Source organism: Pseudorasbora parva, chromosome 23 (genome assembly GCF_024679245.1).
Source record: "Pseudorasbora parva isolate DD20220531a chromosome 23, ASM2467924v1, whole genome shotgun sequence".
In the NCBI taxonomy this organism is placed as follows: domain Eukaryota; kingdom Metazoa; phylum Chordata; class Actinopteri; order Cypriniformes; family Gobionidae; genus Pseudorasbora; species Pseudorasbora parva.
Window position 1 is genome coordinate 31,551,505 of NC_090194.1, and position 22,764 is coordinate 31,574,268.

General features: G+C 39.1%; 1 protein-coding gene across 4 annotated transcripts in view; it reads right to left on the reverse strand.

Annotated features, from left to right (window-relative positions):
• The window catches only part of ssbp2b (single stranded DNA binding protein 2b), a 109,097-nt gene that overhangs the window by 76,219 nt on the left and 10,114 nt on the right, over window positions 1-22,764 (reverse strand). Inside the window, exon 1 of one of the 4 annotated variants that reach the window (XM_067434120.1) lies at window positions 10,743-10,848. The exons of the other annotated variants lie outside the window; for them this stretch is intronic. Coding sequence (XP_067290221.1) covers window positions 10,743-10,804 — 62 coding nt within the window. The 5' untranslated portion in view covers window positions 10,805-10,848. Of the gene's footprint in view, window positions 1-10,742; window positions 10,849-22,764 lie in introns of those variants that run through there. 4 annotated transcript variants of the gene reach the window in all.

A 22,764-nucleotide genomic window follows, 5' to 3' on the forward strand; every position in this document is an offset into this window, starting at 1 on the left:
CTGCCCTTCCTGTCATTACCAGAGCCTCGTAAACTCGGCCGGTTGGTAATATGCCTCCAAATGAATTCTAATAAACGAGTATAGAGCTTACACAAAGAGACGTGCGTCCACTTATCAGCACCAAAATAAGAGCGCGGAATGTGTCCGATCGCAGGTAGGGAAATGAATGACGGGAGAGGAAGAGAGAAGGAATAGAAGAACAAAGGAGCACGAGTAGGGCTATGTGGTAAGGATAATAACTATGGATACTGACGCAAATAGCGGCAAAGATGAAAGGATTTGGGTGGGTGGAAAAGTGGGGGGCAATTAATACTCCAGAGGTCTAGAAACTTTGGTAATGTCATGCTGATGGGTATGACAGGGACTGTACCCAGTGAAAATAACCCCTAGCAGGTCTGCGCAATGAACTGAATAGAAAACATGAGTACTGAAACACTTATTGGAGAAGCTCTGAGAATATGAATCCTCAAATGCTAAGGTGAAACATAGATATAGCATAGGCCTGTATGTCCTTTTGGGCTATATATGTACACACACACACACACACACACACACACACACACACACACACACACACACACACACGTTGGTCTTAGGTCTATGTGGTTTACAGGGACTCTCCATAGGCGTAATGGTTCTTATACTGTACAAACCGTATTTTCTATCCCCTTACACTGCCCCTGCCCCTAAACCTACCCATCACAGAAAACATGCTGCATTTTTACTTTCTCAAAAAAACATCATTTAGTATGTTTTTAAGGCCATTTGAATTATGAGGACATTTGATATGTCCTCATAAACCACAATTATAGTGTAATACCAGTGTAATACCCATGTAGTTCTACAAATTTGTGTCCTCATAAACCACATAAACAGGCTCACACACACACACACACACACACACACACACACACACACACACACACACACACAGGTTTAACAAAAACAGATGACAACAGAAATCCCCCCCCCCCCCTCTCTCTCTCAATGAAACACGTGCCGGCATATGGTAATATGATATAGCATGATGATGAGCATGCACAATATTGATATTGTGGCCACTTTAAGATACCGTGACTACTCTCTAAAAAAATGCTGGGTTAAAAACAACCCAAAATGGGTTGAAAATGGACAAACCCAGAAATTGGGATGTTTGAATAGGTCTATTTACTAGGGTTCAAACAATCCAATTTCTGGGTTTGTCCATTTCCAACCCAACTTGGGTTGTTTTTAACCCAGCATTTTTTAGAGTGTAATTACAAATTATTCCAACTTTTAGAATGCATTTTAAAGGCACAGTATGTAAGTTTCGCCACTAGAGTGTTTTCGCCACACACAAGCAGCACGGAAGAGAGGACAATGCTGAATAAATTCATAGTTTTTGATATTTTTGGACCAAAATGTATTTTCGATGCTTAAAGAGATTCTAATGAACTAACTGATGTCACATATGGACTACTTTGATGATGTTTTTATTCCCTTTCTGGACATAACCAGTAAAGTGGGCATTGACTGATTTTGCTCTGGGACTAAAATATTAAATATTTTAAACTGGTCATACAGGTGTGGAACGACATCAATCTCATTTTTGGGTGAACTAACCCTTTAAGTGTATTGTTTATGATGATAATCATTATAAGTAATTATACAAACATTTAAAGGCTGTTTAAAAGCAACAGTTTTTTTTTTAAAGAGAAAGTGAAAAATAATCAACCATCTAGGCATAATTATTATTAGAGGCGTAGATGTAGATAAATCTACTGTACAACAGTAGCCTAATATATTCTGTCAATTTCAGTTTTTTTAAACAAAAGTTTTATTTTGATGGGTGTCTGTGTTCACGATATGACTGTTTTCACAAATGAAACGGTAAATTCTCATGAATTGACGGTTTATGTCATGTCCTCATAGTGACACAAGGCAGAGACTACAAAGACAGCGATTGTGCATGTGTGTGTGTGTGTGTGTGTGTGTGTGTGTGTGTGTGTGTGTGTGTGTGTGTGTGTGTGTGTGTGTGTGTGTATGTGTGTGTGTGTACCCAACTTCATTTACAGAGACGCAGAACGTGCAGGACTCAGCAGGAGTATTATTTTTTAGATAATTTTTTTCAAGTTTAATATTCGCAGACACTATTCGGTTACAGTCTGGAGCCCTGCACTTAGATAAACACGACTGAACAGAGCTGCAGGTACCGCGGAAGTCAGTACTACTACAGAAATGCTAGTATCGTCACATTTTTATAATTTCAGTACCGATTCAGTACCAGTACTTGTGATATCCCTACTTACGAGGATGGAAATCAACCAGTGGACATTGGACAATTTCTTTTTTACAGTGGAAACCCGCAGACTTGGCAACAGCCAACGATTTAACTGTTTAATTTGATGAAACTATCAACACTTGTTGTATCATATACACTTCAAAATAACCTGTCAAAATTAAAGTTTGGTATAACTTGAAATAACAAAAATAACAGTGTTTCTCTGTCTAAGAAGCTTCACACGCAGCCCTATCAGAGCTAAATAGGCATATTTGATGACCTGTCATGTTATACACAAATTTCCCTAGGAAAAAAAAAAGGCCAGTGAAAATGCTGAGTGGCTAGTAACTTTCGACAACCACTAGCCACAGTGGCTGATGAACAAAAAAGTTAACGTCAAGCCCTGGATATATAAATTAAAAAAGTGTGCATCATAACATCAAAATCAATATGTGCAGGGTGAAAAACGTCTTGTAGTGTGTGCCTGGCCTAAGCAAGCTAGCTAAATACATAGTTGGAAAGTTAGCACACACAAGCTAACATAACATATTGATGAGCAATGCATAGACACATCCTCAAGACAAACAAAACAAACCCAGAGAAACATGATTTCTACTGGTCATTCCTTCAGTGGATCATTACAAATGGCTGTTTTTCTGCCTGTGTTTTTCTGTCTCTTCCCCCTTGAGATAAAACACTGGTGGGAGGGGAAAGGGAGGGCTGTAGAGGACCATTAATGTTTCATAACAGTGGGGCGGTCCAGATTCGGACAGGAGATGAAAGGAGTGTTTGGGTGAATGGAGTAATGAGAGAAATGCGGAAAACATCGGTGACCTATCTGCTCCGAGATTATCGGCAGCCAAACAAAGACAGTCGGGTTTCCACATCAGGTCATTCGAGGAAGAAGGCAGGTGTGCGACAATCTTCCACAAACGCATCATGTACAATTCTCATGAGAAATCATTCTTTACAGGTGCTCTGGGCAATTTGTTTGATGTTAAAACACTATCGGTATCTTAATGTACAGAGACAAAGTAAACCATTCGGGTGGATTTCCCCAAAGAGTGTAAACAATGTAGCACTATTACATTGCCTTGTTTGAACAGCCCAACACCTCAGTGCTCAACCAACAGCGTGAGAAACTGAGAATATACGTTTGTTCAAACAATGGTGCATAAACAGATTATTTGGTGCAATAATGGTGATGCTTTTAATTGATCATATTAAAGCTACACTGTGTATCTTTTTTAGTTTATTCTTAGCTAAAAACACTTAGTTCTTTCAAAAATATATGTGCTCATTAAAGGGTAACTAAACCCCTGTTCACAGCCTAACTCCGCCCACTGGCAATATTTGAAAAATGCTGCAAAAGCGGAGACTGAGGGGACGAGACGAGGGCGGGGCTGAGCGCCGGGGGGGGGGTGCACCTGAGACCCGTAGTGACAACTTGTTTGAGAGATGTCAGACTCGCAAAGATAGATAGTGACTAGAGTGAAGTCAGTAGCTTTGCAACACAGCAGTCATCTAAAGTAGAGGACTTTTCTCCACCACCTTCACCTGAAGTGGAGGAGGGTGAAATGTCTGTAGACACGGAGCCTTATCAATCGAGCCGCTGGCTCAAACTGTGTTAACAGCAACAGCGCAAGAGAGAATGAGATCACTAACTAATCTATGAACACTGAACAGTCTAGGGATGTCAACGATTAATCGATGATCGATTAATTGTCGATAAGACATTTGATCGATAAGACTTATCGATCATCAATTAAGCAGGGTCATCCGCGTGCGTGCGGCTCAACCGCGAAACGGGAGGAAAAATGAAGCGAGCGTGCCCGAGTTCTATTTGGGACCATTTTACAGCTGGAGTTACTCCTTCATCATGACTGCAAGTTTGCATGTGCATTCGCAGCCTTTTGTTTCGTGCAAATGTAAGTTGTAATATTGTGTTTATTTTGTGCAGGCCTATCTTTAGCTGATTTATCTCATAAGGATGCATTTGGTTAATAATTAACGTTAGAGGTGAGCAGTAGTAAAAGCGTGGCGGTGATCAGCTTCAGCGTGCAGCTCCAACAGCAATAATGACTATGATTGGGACTGTCATATTACACAACATTAATGAGAACACTATTGTAATAAAACATTGTGATTGTTAAGTATTTGGGTTTATTTGCCGTGTGCTTTATTGCGTTGATCCAGGAAGAGCGCGTGCACAACATGAGTCACGCATTCTGACTCGCGCATGTAACTTAGTTCAAGTTCACTTCGCATCAGATTGTGCAGAAGTAATTTGTAATATTACATTTATTTTGTAACGTTATATATGTGATCAATCATATAGGATGCGTTTCTTTTAGCAAAATAAAACGCACTAACAAATGGCTTCAGTCAGTGATGGCTACTGGTTTTCATTTAGTGCTTCGGCTTTAGCGCTTTAGCGATGATTGGGACATTCATATTATATAACAGAAATGAGAACACTATTTTAATAAATGGTTGTAAAGTCATTGGGTTTAGGTGCCGTGTTCAGAGGGTTGTTCCAGGAAGAGCGTCTCCCATTCTGAATATGAATATCAGCAACTCAATTCAAGTTCACTTGAGCATTCGCATCATTTTGTGAAGATGTATAATTTGTAATATTTTGTTAACTTTATATAAATCTGATTAATCTCATATAGGAAGCTTTTTGTTGAGTTAAATAGCGTGCTAGCAAAGAGCAGTGTAACTTACCAGTGTTGATTCAGCTCATTGGCTTCAGCTCGCGCAGTTCAAACAGCAACGCACGACTAATAATAACTATGATTGGGACTGTCACATTACATAACATTAATGAAAACAATATTTTAATAAATCGTTTTGAATTAATTGGGTTTAGGTGACGTTTCAGCACGTTGTTCTTGGAAGTGCGTCCACAGATTCTGAATAACAGATCTGAGGCGGCGTTCGTGTTGTATTAGATCTTATATTTGGTTATTAAATAAGGAATTTAATTAAATTATAAATAACATCGACTAATTTTACAATCCCATAGCCCTTTGTTTAGATTAAAAAAATCCTTCTCATTCATTTGGTGAAGAACATGGCGTTTTGAGCAGCATTGCACATAGGCCTACTGTCATGCTGTCGGCTATAAGCCACTGCTGTAGACGCATATTTCAGTATTATGGTTAACGATTAATCGATTAATTGATCGTTAATTTAAACGACGATCGATCATGGGAATCTGTGAAAATTGACATCCCTAGAACAGTCATATCCTTATACTGAATGCCACTAAAAAAGCGCAGGACCAATAAGTTCAAACCTAAAAGCCTTTTACAGCAGATTTCCTCGAATAAAAGTTAGACTACATACGCCAGCAGTCTAGCACGATACGGATTTGTTGTTCGTTACCACGGCAACCATTTGCGTGTCAGGGTTTGTCTGAAAGTGTCTGAAGTATGAAAATTATCTGTAGATATGACGGGTGGCAAAAATATCAGAAGAAAAGCTTAACATGTACTTAAAACTGCATTATTTATCTGTATTTTCTTCATTAGGATGTTGAAAGCAAGTGACGAGAGTTTCATTCATAATGTTTCTACTTCATGTAACATGAGCGCTCATACTGGACTGAAGCCGTTCTCATCATGTGATCAAGGGAAAACATTTCTCAGGGCGTGGTGAGCTTGTGCCAGGGGCGTGGATAGTGAGCCGTTGGAAGTACCATCCTACGTCACGAAGCACCACAACTTCCAATAGGAAAATTCAACTGCAGTAGCCACCGTTCAACCTTAAGAGCCCCAGTCTTGCAGATCATTAACTAAAAAAAGTTGGTTTAGGATTTAGTTACCCTTTAATATATATTTGCTTCTTTCAAGTTATAAAGTATTCTCGTAAGTTTATAATATGCCATTGAAAATACATACGGGTGAGGGGTTCGAATGCCGGTCGCCATGTTGCCCCTCCATCTTGAAAGTACATTAGCCAAAGAGGGACATACCCGTAAATTCAAGCTTCGCCTTTCGTTTTAACACTCGATGGCACCGTGTCGAATGTAAAGAGGGGGATTGCCATGTTAATCTTGGACTAAATCAGCCACCGTAGGAGTTCAAATGAAATCAGAATTGAGAGGAACAGAAACTATTATTCACTGGATGGTCATTTACCTTTACACCGCTAGATGGAGGAAAATATCACACAGTGTAGCTTTAAGCAAATTCAAAATAATAGAAAACCTTAGCAACTGCATAGCAACACCATGGCAACCACCCAGAACACTTTGACATGACGACACCTACTTTTGCACGGACACTTTTGATTTACCAACAGCAACAAAAGTAAAATGAAACACAACACAATTACTAAACCTTTAACTACAAATACAGTCAAAACAGAAAACTAAAATCTAATTCAAAATATTAACAGAAACTATAATAGTATATATTGATATCCTTTGAATCCTTTTATAAAATATGTCTACTAAGGGTGTGGCAAAATCTCATGCCATGACAGATCTCGCGAGATTAAGCTTTTTACTCTACAAGATTTCTTGTAGAGTAAAAAGCTGTCTCGCAATGTCGCCATGACAGAGTATGAGTGTGACATTAGCATAGAATACGCCACAGCTATGTCTTTTTGCTTTTTATAGGAATAAAAACCATTTATTCAGTTGGACAACGGTCGCTTCAATTGTAAACTAGTGTAAACATCTAGAATCTAGAAGAAGTGATTAAAGTTGCAATGCAGTGGAAGCAGCAACAGATCGATCTGGATTCATCCATATTGTGACGTACATCTGAGTGGACTATTAAAAAGAAAATCTGGGTCCAATCCATCGGTTGGTTTTTTGATGGAGGCAGAACTGAATTCACTAACTTTTGATCCCTTTAAAACATAAGAATATGGCGACAGGCTTCGCCCTATATTTTAGTTAATCAGCATGTTCTTCGATCCGCAGCGGACAAGAAGCAAAGGACAAGGTGTGTGCATTCATCTGAGCCTCATTGGTCTGTCACTGCTCGTCTATGTCAAAATATTTGAGATAAACAATCAAATACAAGTAGACACGCTTTATATTCACAGAAGCTGCTGAGTGTGAATTTGAGCACCGCTCGACGCTTCAGTTAACGGTCAAGAGCGAGATAATATACGAGTAGCTAAACTAAACAATTCATATTTGACAGCTGACATACTTGACAAAAATAATCAGGCAAACTAATAAACTTTTGTCCAATTTTGCCATTTTGAATTGAAAATAGGCCTGTGTAATATGATTCATGTAATGCAATAATTAGTAACTGTCATTGAGAGGGGACAAGAAACATTAACAAAGCCGTTTTTATCATATTAGGCATGAGATTAATAATGAATGTTTACATTGTAAATTAATATAATTCAATTTGTAGCCTTTAGTCAATTAAAAAAAGCTCAGCTTTGGGAGGGGAAGGGCAAGACAGGGCAAGATAAGGAGACTGAGAGAAAAAGAAAGTGATGGAGATGAAGAGAGAGCGTTGACAAATAATCTTCTGCCCACTGACAGAAAAATCTAAATTTTCCCCAGACACCCCCTAATAACCTCACATTTTGGACCTGATTATAAAACCCTACCTATGGCCCTGGGTAGGATTAATGATGTTAATATGTGTTTTATAAGTACTAATAAACAGACAATATCCTATAAATATGCATGTTAATAAGCAACAAGTTTAAAGTGAGAATTGGACCCCATACTAAAATGTTGCTAAAATTGTAAATTGAAAATCCTAGAATCGACCCTGGAGTTTGAGATAAGCCATAGACGTAATGGATGCAGCAGAAAACATTTATGGATAGGGAAAGAAAAGGGTTAACATTAATATCCTAAACCAAAAGTGCAGTTATTGCCTACAAGCTACCATTTTCTGTTTAACTTTTATTAGACCCATTATCTGCAGTCCGAGTGCGATGCACTGCAAGCTCACTAACACTATCACCACTTACACAGTACATGTGTTTTATTGAACTAAATACATAACAAACGGATAAAACAAATACACAGGTTACTTTTCTGAACAAGAGCGCTCCCAAGTCCATGTTTCTCACATCGTTTGCGTGAATCGCGGCACAGTTCGGCACACTTTTCCAGGGAAAAAATGGTGTTTGGAGGGTAAAATGTGTGTTATTTTGGCATGAAGTCTTACAGCAGTGGGCGTTTACACTGAAGTCTCACAGCAGCCAATCACAGCAGTGGGTGTTTACACTGAAGTCTCACAGCAGCCAATCACTGCAGTGGGCGTTTACACTGAAGTCTCACAGTAGCCAATCACAGCAGTGGGCGTTTACACTGAAGTCTTACAGCAGCCAATCACAGCAGTGGGTGTTTACACTGAAGTCTCAAAGCAGCCAATCACAGCAGTGGGCGTTTACACTGAAGTCTCACAGCAGCCAATCACTGCAGTGGGCGTTTACAATGAAGTCTCACAGCAGCCAATCACAGCAGTGGGTGTTTACACTAAAGTCTCACAGCAGCCAATCACAGCAGTGGGTGTTTACAATGAAGTCTCACAGCAGCCAATCACAGCAGTGGGCGTTTACACTGGAGTCTCACAGCAGCCAATCACAGCAGTGGGCGTTTACACTGGAGTCTCACAGCAGCCAATCACAGCAGTGGGTGTTTACACTGAAGTCTCACAGCAGCCAATCACAGCAGTGGGCGTTTACACTGGAGTCTCACAGCAGCCAATCACAGCAGTGGGCGTTTACACTGGAGTCTCACAGCAGCCAATCACAGCAGTGGGTGCTTACACTGAAGTCTCACAGCAGCCAATCACAGCAGTGGGTGTTTACACTAAAGTCTCACAGTAGCCAATCACTGCAGTGGGCGTTTACACTGAAGTCTCACAGTAGCCAATCACAGCAGTGGGCGTTTACAATGAAGTCTTACAGCAGCCAATCACAGCAGTGGGTGTTTACACTAAAGTCTCACAGCAGCCAATCACAGCAGTGGGTGTTTACACTGAAGTCTCACAGCAGCCAATCACAGCAGTGGGCATTTACACTGAAGTCTTACAGCAGCCAATCACAGCAGTGGGCGTTTACACTGAAGTCTTACAGCAGCCAATCACAGCAGTGGGCGTTTACAATGAAGTCTTACAGCAGCCAATCACAGCAGTGGGTGTTTACACTAAAGTCTCACAGCAGCCAATCACAGCAGTGGGTGTTTACACTAAAGTCTCACAGCAGCCAATCACAGCAGTGGGCGTTTACACTGAAGTCTCACAGCAGCCAATCACAGCAGTGGGCATTTACACTGAAGTCTTACAGCAGCCAATCACAGCAGTGGGCGTTTACACTGAAGTCTTACAGCAGCCAATCACAGCAGTGGGCGTTTACAATGAAGTCTTACAGCAGCCAATCACAGCAGTGGGTGTTTACACTAAAGTCTCACAGCAGCCAATCACAGCAGTGGGTGTTTACAATGAAGTCTCACAGCAGCCAATCACAGCAGTGGGTGTTTACACTGAAGTCTCACAGCAGCCAATCACAGCAGTGGGCCTTTACACTGAAGTCTCACAGCAGCCAATCACAGCAGTGGGCGTTTACACTGGAGTCTCACAGCAGCCAATCACAGCAGTGGGCGTTTACACTGGAGTCTCACAGCAGCCAATCACAGCAGTGGGTGTTTACACTGAAGTCTCACAGCAGCCAATCACAGCAGTGGGCGTTTACACTGGAGTCTCACAGCAGCCAATCACAGCAGTGGGCGTTTACACTGAAGTCTCACAGCAGCCAATCACAGCAGTGGGCGTTTACACTGAAGTCTCACAGCAGCCAATCACAGCAGTGGGCGTTTACACTGAAGTCTCACAGCAGCCAATCACAGCAGTGGGCGTTTACACTGAACTCTCACATCAGAGGGCTAAAGTCATGCCTTTTGTTTTTAAATTATGAAAATTTTTGATGCAAAAATCATATTAACATTATAAGTGCACCCCAAGAAACATTACAAACCATAAAACAATGCCGTTCACGACCCCTTTAAAAGGAAGAGAAGGTAAACTAAAAATACGAGTCATTGCATTGATATAAAGAAGATTGATTCATTCATTTAAAAGATTAATTTGCGTACAGACCACCACTAGTTTGCAGTTTAGATTAAATACAAATTTGTCGCCATTCAAGGACAACATGGAAGTGTGTTCAACCAAGCAGACCAGATCTGTCAGGCAGCCCATATTACAGGTAGTACCTGTCAAGTTTCGTCATGAACACAGATAATAGACCGTGTCCAAGAGATGGAAATAAGGAAATAACCCACCGTTGCTTGGAAATAGTGTCCCTGTTCAGTTAAATTTTAAACAAGTTAATCACACCAGCACCAAAGGAAGTTGCGAGTTTAGGGATTGAAGCAGCGCTGTGTTTAGGGAGCGAGAAACGTCTGGAAGATTTCGGCTGAGTCACACCTGCGCAGAGGAGGCAAAGCTTATGCCAATTTGCAACTGCCTTCCCTGAAAATATTCCTTGCCTGCCATTATCTTCTGCAGCCAGACTCTGCTGTCTCCCCAAGGGAGCGGGGCAAGGGGCCATCTCTGCCTGAGGCCCGCTGACGTGGATCTTCGAGGGCCTCTCGCCTGGGTGACTGGGCAGAGAGGAGCAGAGAAGAGACAGAACGTTCTGAGGATGCCGATGACATACAGGGAAAAACAAACAGTTTCATCAGCGTGTCCCCTGAGGCTGGATCCAAGGAAGTGTCTGCCGCAACCACATCCAACAGGATGCTTTTGAAAGCAGGAGCATATGTATCTGCTGTTTTAAAGTGCCATTCTTTATGTTCAAGTGGTATGATATTCATTATGATTGACATCCAGCAATATGCAGAGATGCTAGTACGGCTAGTCAAACCACTCGCACAAAAGTCCTAACGTATGCACTTGTGAGCACTGATTTAATAACTAGCAGATCCATTCATAAAGTGAAGCACTAATAAACAGCAGAGAGAAAGATCATTCACATTAAAGGTGCCCTAGAATGAAAAATGTTATTAACCTTGCCCTAGTTAAATAACAAGATTTCAGTTTATGGACATCACATACAGTGAGTCTGAAACACCATCGCCTCCTCCTTCTGATGTAAATCTTGTGCATGAAAAAAAACACACAGAAAAACAGGCTATTTTAAACATAACGCCACCTGTGATGCAATCGCTGGGATCCTTAATATGTACGCCCCTAATAGCAGATAAACAAGCATCCCGCAAGGATAGCGAAAACGGCAGCTCTCATGGACACAAATGTCATGTTCCAGGCTGTGCAGGAGACGTGAGGACTTTTTATACCCTTCCCACAGATAAACAATGTCAACAGTCATGGTTGATGTTTATTTACAATAGGGATGCGCGATATACCGGTACTGGAAAAATACCGGTATATATTTTATTTAAAACGGTACGATATCATGATTTGGCACATTTCGGTATATGCTGCTTTTCCGAAGTTCACCGCTAGATGGCAGCGCACTATCCAAACTGACCCGAAACAACCGGCAAATGTGACAACAACATAGACGGACAAAATGGATAAAGCAGTTGAATCTCACTCAAGATGCCCAAAACGAATGAATAAAGAGAGGAGTAGAAGTGACATTTGTAATGACTTTGCTTATAAAACTGATGAAGAACCATCAAACCTAGCCAAGAAGCATCTGTCACTATCCTGACTTTAGGACTTCTTAAGAGATCGACAGGTCAGTGGATCATTCAAACCATCTCATTTAGACATTTTTGTTTTTTTAACACTGATCAACGCACACACACAGCCTAACATAAGATCAAATATCACAATCTCCAGCGTTCGTTTCAACCAATGACATTTAGATCTCATTATATTTGCATGCATACTATTGCACTGTTTACATTCGCGTTAGACACCGCCGACTGTGTTTATGTGAATACTCACTAAAGACGGACATTTGTACATAATTCTGTGTATTTGACTGTTTAAGGAAACTTAATGTGTAATGTGCGAGCGTGACTAAGTGACAGGCGTGTGTGTGTGTGTGTGTGTGTGTGTGTGTGTGTGTCGTATGAGCTCATGTCTCCTGTGACTGTTATTACGAAATGCTATAAAATCTCTTGCGTGTTCAAATGATTTCCGTTATCCGTCCCGAGACGAGCGTGAAATGTTGAATCGGATTATGCAGATTGCTTTAGTGTAGTGCGATGTCTTTTGAAACCAGAAGCAATTTGCTAATTTTGAGAGATTTTTGCTGAAATTATTTCTCACAAGAAAGTTTTCAAATGACTGATTTGATGTGATAAGCTTCGCTGATTAATTTACTAATAAACATTTGTGGTAATTTCCCACTTTATAAACTCAAAACTTGCATAATTGTTCTCATTCGCGTGCAATATACCCGCGCTAATATCAGACCTTGTGGTATCGATTTAATATCGGTACTTCGGTATTAGATTGTGGTACCGTACCGAAGCCAAAATTGTGGTATCGAGCCATCCCTAATTTACAATCAGATACCGCAACAAAGTAATTCAAAGTTGTTTGTTTTCTCGGCTCATTTCACCACGGAGAGTTTTTCTAACCTGGGGCAATATAGCAGGATTCGCTCGGCGTCTAAAACTGAAGAAAGGGCCGATTCCAACAGTATTCCTGCAAGCAGTAAGTAGTGATTTATCCACTTCTTGACTGTCAAACCCATTTCTGATTCAATTGAAAGTTTCTTAGTAAGACATCATTTTGATAATATCCCCTGTGCGGTCTAGATCTAACGCAAGATGCTAATATTGGAAACTCCAAGTAGCTCACATACAGTTTGTCAGATGACAAAGGTTAATATTATTTCCTGCCACTGTTGTCATAAAATACAACAGTAGATACGTATGTCGATCCCTTTTGATGGATTGAAATCTAAATTAGCCTATATTTCATCATTAACACATAACTCAAAGGCTAACTACGTTTACTACTGTTTAGTTGCTTACAGATCGCTCAGTCGATCCTTGTAACTAACGTCACCTTCTTCACCATCTAAGTTGAAACGATAGTCATTTGACAAGGCTTCTAGTCAATTTGTTAAATAAATATACATTTTTGAGAACTGAAGTGTGATTATTTTGCAGCGTGTAAGTAGTAAACATGACACATACTATTTTGAGTGGCTTCTACATTACTTTGTTTGGCTAAATAAATCGACTTTTAAATCTGTATTCTACTGTCAAACTGTAACGTTACTGTAAACCACATTTTTACGCGCTGCCCAGTTCAGTTTGTGATTCAAAGTTGAGAAGCTATCATTGTAAAATCATTGCCATGACGGATGGCATAGATGTGTTAGCTGTCATTGAGCAGCAGTGCAGTGAAACAGCCAATCAGAGCAGAACTCTACATTAATATTCATGACCCATCCAAATAAAGCAAAAAAAGAGCATTACATCCTAGGGACAATTTCTAGGGTTGTAAATGGACCTGTAAAACCGCATCTGGACCATTTTTGACCTTAAATAAGCCCCATACCCTCTATGTAGATATCAGAGAACAATTTAAAATATTGTTTCAAATCATTCTAGGGCACCTTTAAGATTGACTCATCAAATCGGTTTGACAGTAAAATATATCTAAGAAGTCAAAGAAAGGCCTAAAAAAAATTGTGCCACAATAATCAGGATTTTTCTGAATTCTACTTGCTCTGCCAACATTTCCAATGCAACTTCTTAAATAAAAGTATATTTTTACATTTAGATTTTTTTTCATTTGAATGCGTTTAATTTTACATGCATTATTTAATATTTATTTTCAACTTTAAGTTATTGTTCTACCATATATATGTACATTTAAAAATGTGTACACTTATGTTCAAAACTAAGATTTTTTTTATTATTAAATAAGTTTTTTCCAGCAAGAATGTGTTAAATTGATGGTAAATATGTTTATAATGTTATCAAATATTTCTATTTCAGTTAAATGTTGTTCTTTGAACTTTACATTCAAAGAATCCTTAATCACAGTTTCCGCAAATATATGAAGCTGTTTTCAACATTGAAAATAATAATAAATGTTTCTTGAGCAGCAAATCAGCACAGAAGAATGATTTCTGAAAGATCATGTCACACTGAAGACTGGAGGAATGATGCTGAAAATTCAGCTTTGACCACAGGAATAAATTACATTTTAAAATATATTAAAATAGAAAAGAGTGTAGTAATATTTCCAAATGTTTACTGTATTTTTGATCAAATCAATAAGCCTTGGGAGAGCATAAGACTAATCTTTCAAAAACAACTAAAAAATCTTCCCAAACCCCAAACTTTTGAAAAGTAGCGTAAATAAAATAAAAAAATCAAATTTTCAATAACAGCAGGACATTTTACAGGTATAATTATTATACAGAAAACCACAAGAAATCCATAAATCAGTTTTAAAAAGCTAGAAAAGGATGGCAAAATTTAACTGTGCCTAAGGGTAATGCACTGGATGACCTCCCGTGACCCTTACAAGTCTCTCATGTGCAGACATTCCTGATGCTTAACCTTTTATTAAGCATAATGCGCTCAGGCCTTGCCATCTGGCTTAATCTGAAAATTACAATTTATAAACATAACAGGAAGTTGATCAAATGGGCTGACAAAATGACACTGGTGTTTTCTTATGATGAAAAGGCTAGGAAAACCGTCAAGTTTGATTCACAAATCAAGAGGCGGCTTCCTCAATCATGTGTGTGTTAGAAGAGGTCAAAACAAAAACTCTTCTTGAGGAGATCAAAGGAAACCTCCTAATGATGTCATTTTAAAAAAAAGGCAGGAAGAGCAGAAGTTTTAAACATCCTGTTTTACATAGTGCAGAAAGGCCCGACTTGATCAGAAGAGATACTTTGAGCGTTATCCTGGAAGTAAGACAGACAATGCTATGACATGTCATGACATTTGATGATCAGCAAAAGTCTTGAATCACTGCAGAGAAATTACTTTTCATAAAGTACAGTATGAGCAGAGGTCACTCAAAGCTAGCTTTTACACTCATAAGTCAGATTTTTTACAGGATAAATGAGTGCCTCGCGGGACACTTCTTTTAGGCATGTACTGGCCATAGGGAGCACCGGGACTTTCCCAGCGAGCTGGTCGAGTAGTGGAGCGATGGATGAAGTGAGGGAGGTATTAGTTTATTTACTCAAATTTAAGGCCCTAACCACAGCAAAAAATTCACGGGTGAACTCGTGGGCCGGTTGGGCTGGATTTGTCCTGGGCCAAATTTTATCCCCAGTCCAGCCCTGGACACTTCCGATCTGTCACTTGAGTTAAGCAGCTACAACATTACTATACTAATATAAAGAAACAATTTAAAGCTGGGGTCGGCAAGTATGTTTGGCATCAGGCCAAAAAAGTATAATTTGCCACTAGATGCCGGGCCAGAACGTAGTCAAGGAGTAATTTAAAGCTACACTGTGTAACTTTTTTAGTTTATTCTTAGCTAAAAACACTTAGTTCTTTCAAAAATATATGTGCTCATTAATTTATATTTACTTCTTTCAAGTTATAAAGTATTCTGGTAAGTTTATGATATGCCATTGAAAATACATACGGGTGAGGAGTTCGAATGCCGGTCGCCATGTTGCCCCTCCATTTTGAAAGTACATTAGCCAAAGAGGGACATACCCGTAAATTCCAGCTTCGCTTTTCACGTTTTAACACTCGATGGCACCGTGTCGAATGTGAAGAGGGGGATTGCTTGAGACTGCTATATGAAAACCTAGTGATGTCATACAATATACAGAATAACGATAGCACTGATAAAAGTTACTTTACTAAGATTAGCTTGCATTCGTCTGGGAACCTGATTGCTGATGTTAGCAATGAAATGGTAAAAAAAACACAAACGTAAAACTATTATTCATTTTACATAGATGTTATAACCTACATGTTAATTGACAAATTAAATGACTGCAAATTATAATAGTTTTCTAAAGTAACCTCATCACTTGTTGAAGGAACACTCATGGACGAGGTCGAACTGGAAGCCATGTTAATCTTGGACTAAATCGACCACCGTATGAGTTAAAACAAATCGGAATTGAGAGGAACAGAAACTAATATTCACTGGATGGTCATATACCTTTTCACCGCTAGATGGGGGGAAATATCACACAGTGTAGCTTTAAGAAATGAATTGATGAAAAATAAAACTAGAATTGTCTGACAAACTATTACAGTGTCTTTTGTAACTGGTAGTGAGCTGTTACTCTGATAAATGAATAAAGCAGTAGTGACACGTAACCTGGCAAGTATTGATTCCGAGATAAAAATAACTCAAAAAATAAAATAGGACCTCATGTTTGAATCATGCTCTTAAAGGGCTACTTCAGCGATTAGCATATGGCTTTGTATCAGTAGAAACCCTGGAGTATATTCAAATGATTGTGTTTTCGCCCCTCATATGCCCATGAGACAAGAGATTTATGCATTTTATTTCTGGAAAAATTCCTCCTATGATGCAAATTGACGATATTTGCATCATAGGAGGAATGTTTGGCCAAAGGCTAAAGACTACAGCCAGCAGAGGGAGCCATTTCCGCATGTTCTGAACCGGCGCATGGGGGATGGAGATCACACTCAGAGCTCAGCTCGCAGCTACAGGCACTCATTTAAACAGAGCTATGGTGAGCAATGTAAGTCTTTTAACTTCTCAAATTAATTTCTATGAAAGTTAAGCTTGAAAAGACATGAACTGAAACGCGCCAGACTGAAGTCGCGTTGTGAATGTATGCCGCGAGTGTAGTCACGATTACCTCAGCTCTCATCACGAGAGCTCATTCAGCTCATTTATCTGACTCCTGCAGTTAGTGCTTAGTGATGCTCGCGCGGTGACTCACTCATTATATTGAACAGCGTTCAGTTTTTAATTGTAGTGTCTTCTCCAACTCAGTCACAGTAATCCAGTAGGTGGCTTTGGGAATGGCCTCACAGGGCAGCGAAGCATTCTGGGAATTGTAGTCTTTCATCCCCATGAGACAAAAATACATTTTCTGTCTTTTCTCAGTCTAGAAGGCACCAAATTCAAAAATAATTTCACATTTCTACTACATTGATGACCCAGTTTAAATACACATTCATCTTCCCAGCGCTGAAGTACCCCTTCAACAAACTATGTTTTATTTCCTCTTTTCATATTGTGACTAATAATTGTATATTTTAATTTGCTTGTTACACAATGGAGCCTAACTTATTGTGATAATTATTTGGCATAGCCTACTTTTACCTTCAGAATTCTTCCTTGGCATCCTCACGTACTGAACTGCATTTTTTTAATTGTTTGCATGCTTGAGGTATGCAATTACATCACGTGCAGAGTGATGTTAACATTTAAGCTAGCCGGTGAGAGAAGAGGGCACAACCAAAGAGTCTAATGGGTCCTGCACACTGTGCGATTTTCAAAATCCTTTGCGAATGTCCCTTGTCAGACTGTACGAACATGATCCCCGTGTCACACTGTAAGATCTCAGTTGTCATTAATGTCAGACTGCACGATAGTTTAGGCGCGCTAAAAACGGACGCGCGCAAGAAATCTCACCCGGAGCTTTATATCATCAATGAATGACGCGTTGGGTGACAGTGAGCTGCATTACACGCGGGACTGAAATGCTGGCTACAAGGAAATCTCTAGCTCTCGTTTTGGTCATAGTTTGTCTTGAAAAACCGAGATATTTGACTGTTGTCGTAGGAGAAGTCACACTGCAGGATTCTGTGCCAAATCTTCTGACACTGCCAGAATTTCGGTAAAATTTGATCGCAGAGCTCATTAATCGGCGGCCGGTGAACATGTCAAACTAACGACCAAAGACGTCAGATTTTAGCCTAGGATCTGAGGAATCTTTTAGGATTTCCTAAATTTGTCTCAGACGGCCAAATCGTGGCCAAAATCGCACAGTGTGCACCCGGCTTAAAGAGGAAAGTCGACAGTGAAAATAGGGCATACAAAGAAGAATGGAAAGTCAATGAACGTTATGCGTTCATATTACCTGGTTTTGTTAATGCAAAGCTGGTGTGTCTTATCTGCAACAAAGCTGTCGCTGTTTGTAAAAAATATAATATCAGACGACACCACACGACAAATTGATTGTGAGTAACTGTTGGTGTTGTAATCTAACAATGAGGCTAAAGGTTGCAACCTCTAGCTAAAGCCTTTAGAGTGTCTCTTTACATGAGGGAGTTTACCTGCTCAGCTCTCACTAGCTGACCTCCGATACACTATCATGACAGATCCATTTCAGAACCAGTCGCTAACAAAATAATCTGGCTGCGGGTCAATTTTGGGGGCCGCCAGTTGCCGACCACTGATTTAAAGCCTTGACAATTAGGGATGGTTTCAAAAACACATATTCTGATTAATTCAGTTCTGATTTACAAGCTCAATTCGATTGATTCAGTTTTAGTTTCATTCACTTGCTATGTAACAGACAAGATTGAGAAGCTTTTTAAAAAAAATTTCTTTAAGGATGAGCTCACAAGTTGTCAATGAATTGGACTGCATAGGTTGTAACATTTGGTTTAGCTTCATTAAAAGCCCTAAGAACTAGTACATAGGAATCATTTATTTATGAATCAGACTACATGATGGATGCACAGCATATTTATGATTCACTTAAAAAAATTACAGGTTTTTTTTTTTCATTCTTAAAAACTAATGAATTAAGTTAATAGTTTGTGAATCATACTACACTGGTTATATATATATATATATATATATATATATATATATATATATATATATATATATATATATATATATATATATATATATATATATATATTGTTTTATTTTTAAAAATGAGGGAAGAACAAAACACTCAACTTAATTAAGGCATTTATCTGACAAATTATTAGGCAAAAATAAGCAAACTGATTTTATTTGACTATGCAAAAAACATGCTCACAGGAAACAGCATACATTGTCTACAACATAATCATTTATTAATATTTCATTGGTTCTCTCTGTTTTTTTGCATCTATTCATAATTTCGTTAACAGCCAGGCTGTCAAAAAATGGTGTCCGAACAATTTTATTTCATTGTGTTATCACAAATAAACTCTTGACTCTAAGTACAACTACGCAATATGCTTACAAAACCTTTTTTAATAATACTAAAAAATAATAATACAATTTTCAATTATATATAAAGGGTGAGGATCACTTTTGGTCACTACTGTATACAATGTTAGATGCATTATTTGATGTTTATTTTAATTATTATAACATTTTATAATTTAATGTATTATATTATGTATTATTTTACAATATATTTGTAAATATGGTCATATATCCAACACTGTCTATCAAATAAAATGGTGAACCCAAAATCAATAAACATTTTGAGGGTTATAAACGATTATTCATTCAGGAAAGTAGTTGATATGCAGTCACGCACATCCCTAGTGCGAAGGACACTCAGGCTTAACCGATGCAAAAAAAACAACAACCCTTCGCACACTCGTGTGACAGCAGGTCAGTTCAATAGTCTCCATGATGAAAAGATAACATGTCACAGGCTAGTACCTTCACCATGCAATAGTCTCCCATAATGAACACTCCCAAACACGCAGTGACAGGGAGGAGAGAAACAAAGTTCCCCAACAGTATCTAAGGCGCTTTCTCTCTCCTCTCGTCACGCATGCTTAACCTTGTGCCGCTGCGTGGACCACACCGTTTGCATATTAATGCGTGAAGATATTAGAGAGGTCTGCTCTCCTGAGGATCAGCAGAGGAGAGCGAGAGAGAGACAAAACCAAAGACAGATACACAAGAACTAACATACCCAGCTAGATACACACTGCAGACAGTCAAACTGTGAAACCACAAACTGCATTCTGAAACACACCTGTAGTTTCCAGAGGCTTCAAAGACTGCAAAGACAAATGCTGCACAGCATAACGTTTCTGAGGTCGCATCATTAATACAAATAAATAGGGATGCACCAAAATTTCAGCCACCAAAAATGGCATTTTCAGTTTTTGACACAACGAGAGATGTCAAAAAAAGTATTCTTGTCACTTCATAACATTAAGGTTGAACCCCTGGACTCGCACGGACTAATTTAACAATGTCTTTACTACCTTTCTGGGCCTTGAAAGTCGTTAAAACATTGAAAGTCGTCTATTAGGGGTCAGAAAGCTCTACACTCTCTTTCAGTGCTGTCACTGGGGTGGTACCCTAAGGTACAAAAGAAAAAAGGTACATCTTTGTACCTTACTCAACCCTAAATGGTACATATTAGTACCTTAAAAGGTACATATCAGTACTTTAAGAGTGAGTATTAGTACCTTAAAGGTACATAGTAGTACTTTAAAGGTACATATTAGTACCTTTTTGGGTTTGTACCTTAGGATACCGCCCCAGTGACACCAATGTACCTTTTTTTCTGAAAGTGTATATGATTTCATCAAAAAGACATTTGTTTGTTTTCTGAAGACAAACAAAGGTTTGATGGCTGCAACACACTCCAAAAAACGTTGGGCCAGAAGCATATTTGCCACCGTGTCACATCAACTTTCCTTTTAATTACACGCTTTCATTATTTGGGAATTGAGGATACTAATTGTTGCAGTTTTGCAAGTGGAATTTTTGCCCAATCTCATCTGATATAAAACAGCTACTCAATAGTCTATGGTCATCTGATTCTACTTTGTATGATGGACCATACATGTTCAATAAGAGACAGATCTGTAATGCTGTCAGGCACATCCACTCAGTGGTGTAGAGTTTCTAGAAACCACTCTGTTGCAGCACATGCAGAATGAGGCCTGGCATTGCTTTGCTTCCCAGGAAAGATGTCATCTTGATGTCAGAATATTTGCCTCTGTATATTCCTCTGTCAGTGATAGTCACCCATGCCGTTTGCACTGATGCACCCCAATACCATGACAGATGTTTGCTTTTGCACCTGTCACTGATGAAAGTCTGGATAGTCTCTTTTGTCTCCAGGACAGAGAACTCAGTGTCTGTTTTTCCCAAAAACAAGCTGAAACGTGTACTCATCTGACCACAGCATACATTTCCACTGTCTACTGGACCATCTGAGATGAGCTTGGGCCTAGAGATCTCTGTGGTATTGCTGCATAGAATTAATGTATAGCTGTCTCCTTGTGTAAGATTCAAGTAGCTTTTTTGATGCAGCAGTTGATACAGACTGTGTTATGGGACAACTATTTTCCAAAGTACTCCCGAGCCATTGTGGCTGTATTTAAGGGGGACATATTATGAAAAAATTCACTTATATAAGGTGTTTGAACACATATGTGTGTCCACATTAGGGGCTTTTTTGTATTTTTTCTATACAAGCAAGAAAACCAGGAGCTTTTTAATTGCATTTTAAATAAAACAACAATAAAAAATTCAACAAATCATGCAGCCCTAATATATAAACATGCAATTTTTGCAACATACGCAACATTCAAATATTTAAAAAAATGAACGTTATCGCGATAATAGTATATGTATTATCCGTATCGCAGAAAGGTGTGAAAAAAATAAAAATATATTTGTGCGTTGCATGCATAGGTTGTTTATCCAAATTTGACCAATCAGATTGGGCCTTACTTTCTTTATACCCGCCTCCCCAGTAAGAGGAACCTAGTGGCTCAAAGTGCTCAGAGCAGATGGTGGAAAACTAAAACTAATGGCTGGCTTTGAGACGAGCGAGGAAAATAATGACAGCGAAGAACTTGTGGCTAAAAAGAACTGTACATCTGAATAAGGCAATATTTTGGCTTCAAGAGAGGAGACGTGTCACAAATGCAGGTACTGCGTAAATCATGCAGATCAACTGTGGCCACGTCAAGAGGAAATACAAACAATCTTCACAGTCACCTGGAACACAATCACAGGGAGCTATATAACGACTTCGAAAGAAAGCCCAAAACTGCTAACGAAATTCCAAGTAAAAAAAAACACCAGAGTCTCACAGAAAAGCATTGATCAAAGTTTTGCAAATGTAAATGCAAAAAAAAACTAAAAACGTTGTTTAATGGCACTGGGAAATAACTAGCTATCATGCATTTTTTAGCTAAAGACATGATGCCTGTTAATACCATGAGCAGAGAAGGGTTTGTGAGTCTAATTAACAAATTGGACCAGAGATATCAGCTGCCATCGAGAAATTATTTTTCTCAAGTCGCAATTCCACAGATGTACGACATGTGTGTGAAGACAGTGAGCGCCGAGCTGCGTCAAGTGGACTTCTACGCTAGCACCACTGACCTGTGGTCCGGTCGTACGACTGAGCCCTACATGAGCTTTACCCTTCACTTTCTTACTCAAGAATTTGAATTAAAAGCATTCAAATTCTGGGCATTGTATATTTCCCAGAATCCCACACCAGTGAAAACAGCCCATGGACTGCGGAAAGTTTTAGCCAGCTGGAACTTAAAAGAAGAAAATCAAGTGTCCATCACTACAGACAAAGGCACTAATGTGGTGAAAGCTACTGAACTTAACAATAGGCATGATTTTGGATATATCTTATATTTCTTTTTTTATAATATAATAATT